At 43.8% G+C, this 14371-nt stretch overlaps 1 protein-coding gene across 1 annotated transcript in view; it reads left to right on the top strand.

The window, feature by feature from the left end:
- Nucleotides 1-9744: 9744 nt before the first annotated feature.
- Nucleotides 9745-14371, top strand: part of LOC311241641 (exocyst complex component 6-like) — a gene marked incomplete at its 5' end in the record, with an annotated part of 58061 nt that continues 53434 nt past the window's right edge. Inside the window, 2 exons of the mRNA XM_084330518.1 lie at nucleotides 9745-10513; nucleotides 10840-11033. Coding sequence (XP_084186644.1) covers nucleotides 9745-10513; nucleotides 10840-11033 — 963 coding nt within the window. The remainder of the gene's footprint in view (nucleotides 10514-10839; nucleotides 11034-14371) is intronic.

Here is a 14371-nt window from a genome sequence, read left to right as displayed (position 1 = left end):
CATTAACGTTATATAGTTAGTGTTACACGTTCAATAACATCAGCATATTATTTACCCGAACGTAGCAAGCATTACGCGTTCATACTAGCTCAGTTCCTTCCGTTGCTCATAGAGCCCTGAGTTTTACCCATTCTGCAATCTGTTAATAACGTTTTCAATCAGACACATGTATAGAAAGGCTTTGTTTTATTATAACATTTGTTGCAGTAAAATCATTATGCCTCGTTTAAGTCATCCTGCGGAGCTAAAAGCTAAACGTCGGCCGTGTTCCTGTGCAGCAGGGTAGACGGTGTTTTACAGAAACAGAACAGAACTACTGCATGACTCACTGCAGGGTGGGTGTGGACTCTGTGGGGCAATTTAAGGATAACAAGACGGAGGGAGAGAGAGAGGTGGAGTGAGAACTATAGAGTGAGAGAATGGAGAGAGGGACATTTCAGAGAGAGAGAGAGAGAGAGAGAGGTGGAGTGAGAACTACATTTCAGAGAGTCACCTCCTCTCTGTTAACCAGCACACTGTTGTTTCTCTACAGATCTCAGACCTTCAGAGTTATATAGTGTTAGCTGTTGTTTCTCTACAGATCTCAGACCTTCAGAGATATAGTTAGCTGTTGTTTCTCTACAGATCTCAGACCTCCATAAGCTTTGCCAGAAGAGAGCTAGCTAACCCAGCTGTATGGAGGTAGTAGGTCAGTAGAGGAATATTGATCTGGACACACTAGGGCTGTCTTAAATACTTTGACGCTTCGAAGCTCCGTTCGATGGGCATGGGATTCGAATGGGGGAAAAAAAATAGAATATAAAAAAGAAAACGTTTAAATAAAAAATTTTAAATAAATAAAATGTGTGTGCAAAATCAACTCTGCCTCTCTTTGTTAACTACAACAAGCAATGCTGTTTGTTATTTAAGATGAGGTCGGACTCGGCACTGACAGATTTGTGTTCATTGTGCTGCTTTTATAAAGCCTCAAATTTTTTTTTAATCTTGAAGCTTCGAATTAAAATCGAATCTCGGTCCCGAAGCTTCGAATGCCAAATTTTTTTTCGAAGGTCAGCCCTAGGACACACGCGCGCGCAGACAGTCACACATGCACGCACGCACGCACACGCACACACACACGCACGCACACACACACACACACACACACACACACACACACACACACACACACACACACACACACACACACACACACACACACAAAAACACGATTATACCTCTGTCTCTCTCAATGTCACATTTATATTCCAAATTAGATATATTGGCATGAATTGATACTGAATGTTGCTGAAGGTTACAGTCTTACAATAAGATAGGATCAGGATATTTCCTCTCTCTCTCTCCTCTCTCTCTCTCTCTCTCTCTCTCTCTCTCTCTCTCTCTCTCTCTCTGTCACTCCCCGTGTCTCTGTCTTTCTTTCTCTCTCTTTGTCACTCTGTGTCTCTCATTCTTTCTCTTTCTTCCTGTGTTTCCCTTTCTCTCTCTGTCTCCCCCTCTCCATCTCTCTCTCTGTCTCCCCCTCTCCATCTCTCTCTCTGTCTCCCCCTCCATCTCTCTCTGTCTCCCCCTCTCCATCTCTCTCTCTGTCTCCCCCTCCATCTCTCTATCTGTCTCCCCCTCTACATCTCTCTGTCTGTCTCCTCTATCTGTCTCCCCCTCTCCATCTCTCTGTCTGTCTCCCCCTCTCCATTTCTATCTGTCTCCCCCTCTCCATCTCTCTATCTGTCTCCCCCTCTCCATCTCTACCTCTCTGTGTTTCTCCCTGTCTCTATTTCTCTTTCTCCTGTTCAGCAGGGTTCTAGCTAGCTAACTGATTCCAGATGGCTTATATGATGTTGGCTCTCTTCTCTTCTCTTCTCTTCTCTTCTCTTCTTTTCTCTTATCTTCTCTTCTCTTATCTTCTCTTCTCTTCTCTTCTCTTCTCTTCTCTTCTCTTCTCTTCTCTTCTCTTCTCTTCTCTTCTCTTCTTTTTTCTTTCCTTTCTTTTCTTTTCTTTGTTTCTCTTCTCCTCCCCCCTCCCCTCTCCCCCCCTCCCCTCTCCCCCTTTCTCTCTCTCTTTCTCTCTAGGTAAAAGTTAGGTATGTGTCCTGGTTGGAATGTTGATCTGTAATTAAACATGTCACCTCTTGTTACCTCATAAAGAGAGTCTCCTGTCTGTCTGTTTGATTGCCTGACTATCTGTCTATCTGCCTGTAATAGTTAGTAGTAGTAGCAGTACCAGCAGTAGTAGTAGTACTAATAGTATTAGTATTTAGTAGTAATATCAGTAGTAGTACTAGTAGTAGCAATAGTAGTAGTAGCAGTAATAATAGTAGTAGTAGTAGTAGTAGTTACAGTATTAGTAGTAGTAGTAGTAGTAGTTGTAGTAGTACTAGTAGTACTAATAATATTAGTAGTAATTGCAGTAGTAGTAGTTACAGTAGTAGTAGTAGTAGTAGTAGTAGTAGTAGTAGTAATAGTAGTACTAGTAGCAGCAGCAGTAGTAGTAGTGGTCGCAGTAGTAGTAGTAGCAGTACCAGCAGTAGTAGTAGTACTAATAGTATTAGTATTTAGTAGTAATATCAGTAGTAGTAGCAATAGTAGTAGTAGCAGTAATAATAGTAGTCCAAATCCTTAGTCGGGGACAGCCCTAAGCAGTAGTAATAGCAGTAGCAGTAATAGCATTTCTTTTTAGCAGTAATAGTAATAGTAGTATCTGGCCCTACAGTCACAAAGTGTAGTAAATACTAGTAATCCCCGACATCCTGTTTGTCTGGGAGGACACAGCCTGGAGCGCTGGACTGAAACTAAGGACTGAAATAACTGCTCTTCTACTCACACATTGTGACATCATCATGGTCTGATTTTGTCACCCAAATCTATTTCCTGCACGGCTGGTCTGTTTAGATAGGGATAGAAGATAATAGAATGTTGTCACTGTTGTCAAAAAAATCAAAAGGTGAAGCCCTGCTGAGCTGGTTTTGGCCTGCGACTTGTGTATAACGAGTTTTCCTTCTTTTAAACTGCTGCTTCAAAATTGACAATCCCCTGCCTTAAGCAGAGAGAGAGAGAGAGGTCAGAGGTCAAGGGGCCCCTTTGAAAATGACCATGGCAGTTTTTCCCACTTGCCAAAATACTGCCAAACTTTGGAGCATCATTCAATCAACCCCCTTTCCTGCTACAGCCTCTGAAGCCGCCAGCGCCCTTTAGACTCGAGGCCTACAAGGAGGTGTAGTCTGACGTCACTTTAGTTCCCCGCACGGTCCACCCGTATAGGGATTTATCATTAGGAAAATGTATTATCGGCTATTGTAACAGTTCTGCCTCATGAACATTGGCAAGCTTTCCATTTTTGCACAAAATGAGTTCCCTTCTATCACTAACATTATTGTTTAAGCATTTTTGGTTGAAATAAAGGTAGTTATAAGGTTTTTAATTTGTCGTTAAAAAAGAACTACACTTACCGTCAGCAGCGGCAGAGAGAAGTGTAGTTCCTCAGTGAACGAAAACATAAACGTTGTTATTTTGCTACCTTTACGATTAATTGTGAATGTTTTCACGTTGAGCTATAGATTGTGGATGAATACACACAGAAAGGTACACCGTGCCAATGTTCATGCTTTATGTGTTTTAAACGAGACGATTTAGAAATGGGTCCATTGGAAATACATGGCGGTTCCAAGAGGGTGGACCGCGCGGGAAACACCAATGACGTCACCACTACACCTCCCTATATTTCCCAACAGCGTCTAACACAGCAGCAGTGGTATTAAACAGTACATACAGTGCCACAGCGTATTGACACACCTTGACAGAGCCCTGATGGGAGTGGCCATGAGCTCAGAACATATCTTAAGTTACATACACCCTCCCTGCCGGTCATAGAGGCTCCGCTCTCTCCGTCTGCTGCTGGAGGAGGGAGTGTGGTTGTGAATGGAGGGCAGGGTTCGCACAAGGTCCTTGAAGAAGTGCTTAAAGAAGTGCTTGATTTTAGACCAAGGAAAGTCTAGGCCTGGAATTCCTTGAAAACAGCCAATTTTTTTAACAAGGTGCTTAAAAAGTAGTTTAAATTCAAATGAACCATTCGCGTTGAAAGTGTTGTTCATCCATGATAAAATAGTTCGGAATCAAGACATTAAATTTGATTTATTTAAAGTGTAACTAATCGTCGGAAATGGGTTTTTAAGCCATACTGTACATATTGGATCCGATTTTTTTTCTATAAAAAACAGCATTTAAAAGTGAATTGTATCCTTTTAAATGCCCTTTTAAAATTTAAAAGAGTGCTTAGTTAGGAAAGTACTTGAAAGTCCTTGAACTTCATTTTGCAATGTATGTGGGAACCCTGGGAGTGATAGTGTCTCCATACTAGAGTAGTCCCCGAAAGCCTGTTTTTAGGATTCAAACTTCGGCAAGGTTTTTAAAACGGACCTTCGAACCGTCCTTTTTAATCATATGAATCATTTTTCCGGTTCAGTACTGTCGAGTCTTGACTTTAGGCACATAGCGCAGCATATAACGTAGAACATATATGCGCATATTTCTGTGGTTAAAAAAATGGTTAGTAAAAGTAGTAGTATCTACTTACTGGTCACAGGAGTCTTCAAGAACGTTTGGATGGTAATCTAAATATAAGCTAAATGTGCATAGCATTGATTCATTTCCTGATCATGTATGACAGTGACTCCTTCTCCGCACACGACTCGTTGACTGTGTGTTGTTGTGTCTGTGGTCGTGCGTGACTTCTGTGACTTTCAAATAATTGTAAACACAACATAGTACTGTGATATTCTGATATATATCACAATCAGGATTGTTGGCCTAATTCATGTAAAAAAGAGTAGCCTATAGCGCGCGAGAGTGGGAGAGAGAGAGAGAGAGAGAGAGAGAGAGAGAGAGAGAGAGAGAGAGACTTTAGTTATAACTGTTTTGGGACCAGCCTGGTTGACATTAGCAGCTAACGTTAGTTTAGGTCATCGAACTGTCACATCCTAAAATCTTAGGGGGGGGGGGGTAGTGTTTGTGGTGGGGGCTGGTAGTGTCTGTGGTGGTGGGGGCTGGTAGTGTCTGTGGTGGTGGGGGCTGGTAGTGTCTGTGGTGGTGGGGGCTGGTAGTGTCTGTGGTGGTGGGGGCTGGTAGTGTCTGTGGTGGTGGGGGCTGGTAGTGTCTGTGGTGGGGGCTGGTAGTGTCTGTGGTGGTGGGGGCTGGTAGTGTCTGTGGTGGTGGGGGCTGGTAGTGTCTGTGGTGGGGGCTGGTAGTGTCTGTGGTGGTGGGGGCTGGTAGTGTCTGTGGTGGGGGCTGGTAGTGTCTGTGGTGGGGGCTGGTAGTGTCTGTGGTGGTGGGGGCTGGTAGTGTCTGTGGTGGTGGGGGCTGGTAGTGTCTGTGGTGGTGGGGGCTGGTAGTGTCTGTGGTGGTGGGGGCTGGTAGTGTCTGTGGTGGTGGGGGCTGGTAGTGTCTGTGGTGGTGGGGGCTGGTAGTGTCTGTGGTGGGGGCCGGCAGTGTCTGTGGTGGGGGCCGGCAGTGTCTGTGGTGGGGGCCGGCAGTGTCTGTGGTGGGGGCCGGCAGTGTCTGTGGTGGGGGCCGGCAGTGTCTGTGGTGGGGGCCGGCAGTGTCTGTGGTGGGGGCCGGCAGTGTCTGTGGTGGGGGCCGGCAGTGTCTGTGGTGGGGGCTGGTAGTGTCTGTGGTGGGGGCTGGTAGTGTCTGTGGTGGGGGCCGGCAGTGTCTGTGGTGGGGGCCGGCAGTGTCTGTGGTGGGGGCCGGCAGTGTCTGTGGTGGGGGCCGGCAGTGTCTGTGGTGGGGGCTGGTAGTGTCTGTGGTGGGGGCTGGTAGTGTCTGTGGTGGGGGCTGGCAGTATCTGTGGTGGGGGCTGGCAGTGTCTGTGGTGGGGGCTAGTGTGTGATCAACATTCTCTAATGGTCAATTTGTTTGTTATGCTAATCCAACGCTATCTGGATCGGCATTCCAACGGTTTGAGCCTCATGCTCTGTCCTCACATTAAACATCACAACTGGAACGATCCATCTTAGGCTGCGGTTAGACTGACTGATGTTTTCGTTTCGTTTTGAAGATGAGTTTAGCCTCTTCCAGGTCGCAACGTAGTGGCAGCCGAGTGAGACATTCGTTTTGCCTCCTGAGCACAGTGATGTAGTACAATGCCAAAGCAGTAGGTGGCAGTAGGTGGCGAACATGAAGGCAATTTTCAACCAATCAGAACTTGAATGAGGACACTCCACATCCTGTTCAAAATCTCAAAAGCCACCATCTTTAAATGCCTCTGCGAGCCATTTTAGCCAATGAAGCATTATTTTTCAGCAAGAAATAAAGTGCAATAAACAAAAACGGATACATTCACTGTGTGTTCTGCCTCATTTGTTGATGATTTGTTGATGACACAAAACTAACATCAACACAAGTGACCACCAAGAGCGGATAGTTTAGTCTCAAAAAAGATTGCAGATGTTGTTAGCTACATGCTAACGTGAATGGAATATGCCATTATAACAGTATAGCATTGTGGCTAGCAGCAAACGTTAGCTCACGTCAGTTAGCCAGCCAGCACCAGGATGATATCGGGAGCTATCAGTAGCTAGATAACATTAGAGACAACGCCTCATGTATTAAACAAAAGTGAATAGTTGACTGGGCCATTTTGTTTAATGCTTGTTAAGTTGAAAGAGGAGCTCTGAGCTAACAGGGTCTGAATCCTGATAGCTCACGTTAGCCAGCTGCTCATGCAATCGGTAATGCTAGCAGAATGAATGGATGTAAACTTTATTGAACAGATTGCAGAATGGGTACAATACAATACGGCTCAATACAAACAATTGTTAAGGGAATGCAGACTGTTGTAGCTTGGACTGGGGTCCTTATAACAATAACTTGACAACACATGGTAGCTGCAGCTATTTGGGACATCGCTGTTGTCACCGGACGTTGGTGAGGGCACGCAGATGTCGGTATCTACTGCACATTGAGCAACAACGGCTCCACGCAGATTACACGACACGTTGTCGGCGAGTTTTGGCGAGGAAAACACCTTTTCAGTGTTCCCGCTAGGGCAACGCGTTTTCCTGCCAAAACGCCATTTCTATTTAACAGGGACAGCAAACGTATTCAAAACAGCAACAACATGAAAACAAAAACAGTGTAACCATGGCCTTAGGTACCAGAGGAGCTGTTGGCCCCGGAGGAGGAGCTCTGTGGATCATGTAGACACTACAGATTACAGTTGGGAGTCGGCTGCCTGCTGCACTGTGTGTGTGTGTGTGTATTTGCGTGCGCACGTGGGTGCAAGGGTGCGACGCGTGTATGTGTGTGTGTGTGTGGTCCAAAGTGCATGTTGACCTGACAGCTGAGCGTTGTCCCAGCTGTCCCTGACCACTGGGTACCCTACTACCCTCTGGTCAACACTGGCTGACTGGGAGTTCAATACAGTACAGTATTATCATATATACAGTAATACACATTATAATATATACAGTACACACATATGATCATATATACAGTACACACATATTATCATATATACAGTACACACACATTATCATATATACAGTACACACATATTATCATATATACAGTACACACACATTATCATATATACAGTACACACATTATCATATATACAGTAGTACACACACATTATCATATATACAGTACACACACATTATCATATATACAGTACACACATTATCATATATACAGTAGTACACACACATTATCATATATACAGTAGTACACACACATTATCATATATACAGTAGTACACACACATGATCATATATACAGTACACACACATTATCATATATACAGTACTACACACACATTATCATATATACAGTACACACACATTATCATATATACAGTACTACACACACATTATCATATATACAGTACACACACATTATCATATATACAGTAGTACACACATTATCATATATACAGTACACACATTATCATATATACAGTACACACATTATCATATATACAGTACACACATTATCATATATACAGTAGTACACACATATTATCATATATACAGTACACACACATTATCATATATACAGTAGTACACACACATTATCATATATACAGTACACACATTATCATATATACAGTACACACATTATCATATATACAGTACACACACATTATCATATATACAGTAGTACACACACATTATCATATATACAGTAGTACACACACATTATCATATATACAGTACACACACATTATCATATATACAGTAGTACACACATTATCATATATACAGTAGTACACACACATGATCATATATACAGTACACACATTATCATATATACAGTACACACATTATCATATACACAGTACTCTACATTATCATATATACACTACAGTACACCTACATTCTCATTTATATAGTATGAATACATTCTCATTTATATAGTATGAATACATTCTCATTTATATTCTCATGTATACAGTATGAATACATTCTCATTTATACAGTATACCAACATAAGGAACTGTTTAATAAATCAAGGGCTTTTTAAAGACCAAAGTCTGAGCTGAATGCTTCCAGAGATGACGTCACGTTGATCACATGACCCTGCTGCAGGAAGTAACGTTATTCTGAGAGAGAGAGAGAGAGAGAGAGAGAGAGAGAGAGAGAGAGAGAGAGACACACACACAGACAGAGAGAGAGAGACACACACACAGACAGAGAGAGAGAGAGAGAGACACACACAGACAGAGAGAGAGAGAGAGAGACACACACACAGAGAGAGAGAGAGACACAGACAGAGAGAGAGAGAGCAGCAGATAGAGGTTCAGCTAAGTTCAGCTAAGATGAACCCCTAAAGAATATTCAACTGTTAATGGAATAACTAAACAGAAGGAAGAGATAACTTCACAAAGGCAACATGAATATATATAGATCCAATAGGACAAAGACCAACATTTAAATCCAAAGAGAAGAGCAAGTAGCAAGGAGACAAGGAGACAACGGCATACAGCAGCTAAGGAGGCTAACAGAGTAGTCAGGTGATACTGACACCGTTAGCTACGAGAGCTAGCGTCCGTTGGGTTCAATAAAACGTTGCTACAAGAGCTAACGGGACCGTGTGGTTCAATAAAACGTTGCTACAAGAGCTAACGGAACCGTTTGGCTCATTATAACGTTACTGGTTCAATATAACATTGCTACAAGAGCTAACGGGACCGTTTGGCTCATTATAACGCTAGTTAGCTGCGTTAGCTAACGGTACCGTTTGGCTCCTTATAACGTCACTACAAGAGCTAGCGGGACCGTTTGGCTGCATATAACTATAGTTAGCTGCGTTAACTAGCGGGACCGTTTGGCTGTAAATAACGATAGTTAGCTGCGTTAGCTAGCGGGACAGTTTGGCTGTATATAACGACAGTTAGCTGCGTTAGCTGCCGACCTGCCTGGCTGCATATAACGCCAGTTAGCTGCGTAGCTACACAACGTTAGATAACGACAACTAGCCAGCCAGCTAAATCCAAAATAACATCTTGTACAAAAAGCTAATAACAACAGTCTCAGTCAGTTAAGTTTGTGTATTACCTGGTGTGTTGCCATGGAAAATAACCAAAACAGGATGTGCAGTGTTGCCATGGAAACTAACCAAAACAGGATGTGCAGCAAAGAAGTTGAGTACCCTCCTAGTTGTAGAAGTAATAAAAACAAGAAAAAACACAAGGAGGAGACACTTTTGGCCCACCCAGAAGAGCTGTATGCTGACTACACTGTCTATAAGGACAAGATGGTGATGAATGACCTCATCTTCCACACAGAACATGTTAACTCCTGGAAACAGGTGATCTGTAACCACTATGACCATGTTGTGAAAGAAGGCATCGGTCGAGGAGGACGCCACACGATATGCCATGATGAGACCCTGGACACTGATAACCCAGTTCTAACAATCTCTTACTATGTTAAAGGGACTGTATTAGTACAGGGAAATGAAGCAAACCTCAACATATTTCAAGAGCTTTTCCCAAAAATAAAAACGGAAGTGGAGAGAGTTGTGCCCAACACCAACAAGGCTGCGGACACACAGACAGAAGAGGACAAGGTGAACACAGACACAGAAATATCAGAGTCAAAACCAGCAACTAGCCCTTCTGACTGTGCCACTCCAACTCCCTCCAACCACACAGTGAACCCAGTGATGCCACTGCCAGCACAAAGAGCACCAGTCAGCCCATCCATTCACACTCCTTCAACACCCTCCAAACTGGTCCAGCAGCTGAGAGAAAGCGTATCTCTCCTGGAGCTGGAGTTCACTGAATTTAAAGAGAGGACTCTGGCCAGGCTGACTGAGCCCTGCACCATTCAGCAGCTGGGAGAAGAGCTCCGTCATCTGAAGAGGAACGGGGAGGAGACCGCTTCAGAGCTGAGGGAGACCCAGAGGACGGTCATGGAGCTCACAGAAACCATGCGGGAGCTAGAGCAGGACAACAACACCCTACAGGCCCGGATGAAAGCCATGAAGGAAGATACAAACAGCCGGGAGGAGTCTCTACGCAGTGAGATAGAGGAAGTAAAGCTACAACGACAAGAAGAAAGAATACATACATTCCCCCCCGATCAAAAGCAGTCCTCTGCTCCAACACTCACCACCCCCCCCCCCCCCCTACTGCCAAACCAGAATATACCCCCCCCCCCCTGACCCCACTTACCCCTCCCAGCCTGACACCCAATGACATACCTTTGGACTCAGACCCCCTTCCAGCAGCCCAACCTCCACCCGAGCCACGGCCCCAGTCCACCAGACCAGCCCAGCCCGAAGCCCAGGTAGTCCTCCTCATGGACTCCAATGGCAAATACCTGGACACAGCACGCCTCTTCCCAGGCCTCAAGGTGACAGCCAAGCGCTGTCGGAACACAGGCCACGCCATGGAGCTGCTCAGACAGGACACTCTAGGGAGCCCCCAGTACATGGTGGTGCACACGGGTACAAATGACCTCCACTATCTACAGCGTGGAACTGCTGAAGCAATGACCAGGGTGGCTGAGAAGGCCTCCAGGGAGTTCCCACACACCAGAGTAATCATCTCCACCCTCCTCCCCAGGATGGACACCCCTCCATACATCATTCACGAAATCAACATGGAGACCTCAAGAAACTGTGCTGCCCTCAAAAATGTCCACCTGGCCCACCACACAAACATCGGCAGATGGGACTTTAATAATGATGGGCTACACCTAAACAACGCGGGAGTGAGGACATTTGCAAAAACATTAAAGGATGCTGCCCTCGGACGCAACCCCAACAGACCCAGTCACACACCGGCCTCTCCGAGAAAGCACAGGCCCATGAGATACCCACGAGGAGTCACCCCACAAACCTATGCCCCACCTATACCCCACCTTTCCACCACACCCAGTGAGAGGAGACATCCCCCCAGCCGACCCCTCAACCGCCCCCAGCCCACACCCCACCCTTCCAACCCACCCAGTGAGAGGAGACGTCCCCCCAGCCGACCCCCTCACCGTCCGCCGCAGGAGATGACCTATGCATCCGCCCTGACCAGGCCCCCCCCCCCCCCACCCACATCAGAGCTGAATGAGATCAAACAAATGTTATACACGCTATGCAGTAAACTTCTCACTACAAGCTAGCAATCGACCAAAAGAAAAGCAGGCCAAACCGCCTGCTGTCGCCTTTGTTGTTGTTGAATTTATTCTGTGATGTTCGTCCATTGACTGAATACCTTTATACCCTATAACCTTTATACCTTTGAACACCTTTATATATATTTTTCATTGACTGAATACCCTTATACCTTAGTTATAACCTTTTATACCTTTATATAATTTTTGTACAAAATGCAATCATTCGCCATTAGTTGCTGGAACATACAGGGTCTTTGCTCTTCAACATACGGCCTTAAGAGTAGAGACTCAGATTTTTTACAGGCTATAACAAACAATGACCTCTTAATCCTAACTGAGACATGGTGCAGAGAAGATGTAGACACACACTGCCCTCCTCACTATAGAGAAGTCATTTTGCCATCGAATAAAACGAAACATATTAGTCAGGGCAGAGACTCAGGGGGATTGATAATTTGGTACAAATCACAACTCCACCAGTCAATACAGATTCTAAAAACCGGGAACAATTATATTTGGTTAAAACTAAATAAAGAAGTAATCCCCTCTCAGAGAGACCTATTTATCTGTGGAATTTACGTACCACCCACTGGGTCTCCATATTACTCAGACGACATCTTCTCCAACCTTGAATCAGAAATAAGTCTTTACCAAAGTCAAGGTCATGTGCTTGTTTGCGGTGACTTCAACGCCCGAACGGGAACCCACCCTGATTTCACCAGTACACATGGAGACAATTTCATATCTGACCACACCATATGCAATCCATGTAAACCAGTCCCCTAGAAATAACCATGACACTTCCATAAACAAAAATGGAAAGGATTTATTACAGCTGTGTAGAGGACTGAGTCTCTACCTTGTCAATGGGCGTGTGAGAGGGGACTCACAAGGAAGGTACACTTACTGCTCACCCCTTGGCAGCAGCACAGTAGATTACATGATAACAGATCTGGATCCAGTATCCTTCAGTTCATTCACAGTCAAACCCCTGACCCCACTCTCCGACCACAGTCAGATCACGGCATACATGAAAAGAACTGAGTCTCTCAAAAATCCCCCTACACAGCCCAGTAAACTATACAACATCCCCAAATACTACAGATGGTCCCAGAACAGCATGCAGGACTACCAGAGAGCCATCGCCAGTGATGAGACACAATCACTGTTAGATACGTTCCTAGCCATGCCATACTCTAACAGTGTTGAAGGAGTAAACCTAGCTGTAGAACACATCAATTATATATTTGAAAGAACTGCAACAAAGTCCAAATTAAAACTATCAGGTAACAAACAGAGAAAAACTAAAAAGGACCAATGGTTTGACAAAGAATGTAAAGCTCTTAGAACACAGCTAAGAAAAATATCAAACCAGAAACACATAAACCCACAAAATGACACCCTACGCCTCCAATACTGTGAATCATTGAAACACTACAAAAAGACCATCAGAATTAAAAGGAACAATCACGTAAATAAACAATTGTGCAAAATAGAGGACTCTCTAAGCTCTAACTCCTTCTGGGACCACTGGAACTCATTGAATAAAGATAAGCCGGAAGAAATGGCTATCCAAGATGGGGATGTTTGGACAAACCACTTCACATCACTCTTTACAACTGTACCCCTAAATACAAAAACGGAAACCAGCCAGATATGTGAAAAATTACAAAAATGGGAAAATATCATAAAGGATAATCAAAACCCTTTAGACTTCCCAATCACAGAACAAGAGCTGAAATCAAAACTCCAGTGCCTTAAAGCTAGAAAGGCCTGTGGTACAGATGGCATATTAAATGAAATGATTAAACACAGCTCTGAAAAATTCCAATTGGCTATTTTAAAATTATTCAATTTGACACTAAATCTAGGCTATTTTCCTGATATCTGGAATGAAGGACTCATAACCCCAATTTTCAAGAGTGGAGATAAACATGACCCAAAAAACTATAGGGGTATCTGTGTGACGAGTAATTTGGGCAAACTTCTATGTAGTATCATCAACACCAGACTCATAGAATTCCTTACAGAACACAGCGTTCTAAGTAAAAGCCAAATCGGATTCTTACCAAATTATCGTACCTCTGACCATATATACACTCTTAAAACCCTAATTGACATTCACGTAAAACAGAACAAAAACAAAATATATTCCTGCTTTGTCGATTTTGAAAAAGCCTTTGACTCAATTTGGCACAAAGGTCTTTTCTTCAAAATTCTAGAAAGTGGTGTTGGAGGAAATACATATGACTTGATCAAATCCATGTACACAAAAAACAGATGTGCTGTTAGAATTGGAAATAAAAGAACAAATTTCTTCACCCAGGGTCGCGGAGTCCGCCAGGGGTGCAATTTAAGTCCAACATTGTTCAATATATATATAAATGAATTAGCAAAGTTATTAGAACTTTCTACTGCACCCGGTCTGACTCTGCACGATACCAATGTAAAATTACTGATGTACGCAGATGATCTGGTTCTGCTGTCAGCCACTAAAGAGGGTCTACAACAGAACCTAGACATCCTCCACCAGTTCTGTCAGACATGGTCTCTGAACGTAAACATGAAGAAGACTAAAGTCATGATCTTTCAAAGGAGACACGAGTCTCAGAGTTCACATAATACATTTAAATTAGGCACACACATATTAGAAAACACAAAAAGCTACCCATATTTGGGATTGAAAATAAATCATAATGGAAACTTCAATATGGCTGTGAATGAATTGAAGGAGAAGGGAAGAAGGGCTTTTTATGCCATCAAAAGGA

This window comes from Notolepis coatsorum (genome assembly GCF_963971535.1).
Source record: "Notolepis coatsorum genome assembly, chromosome: 15".
Classification (NCBI taxonomy): Eukaryota; Metazoa; Chordata; class Actinopteri; order Aulopiformes; family Paralepididae; genus Notolepis; species Notolepis coatsorum.
This window is presented reverse-complemented; position numbering and strand designations above follow the sequence as displayed.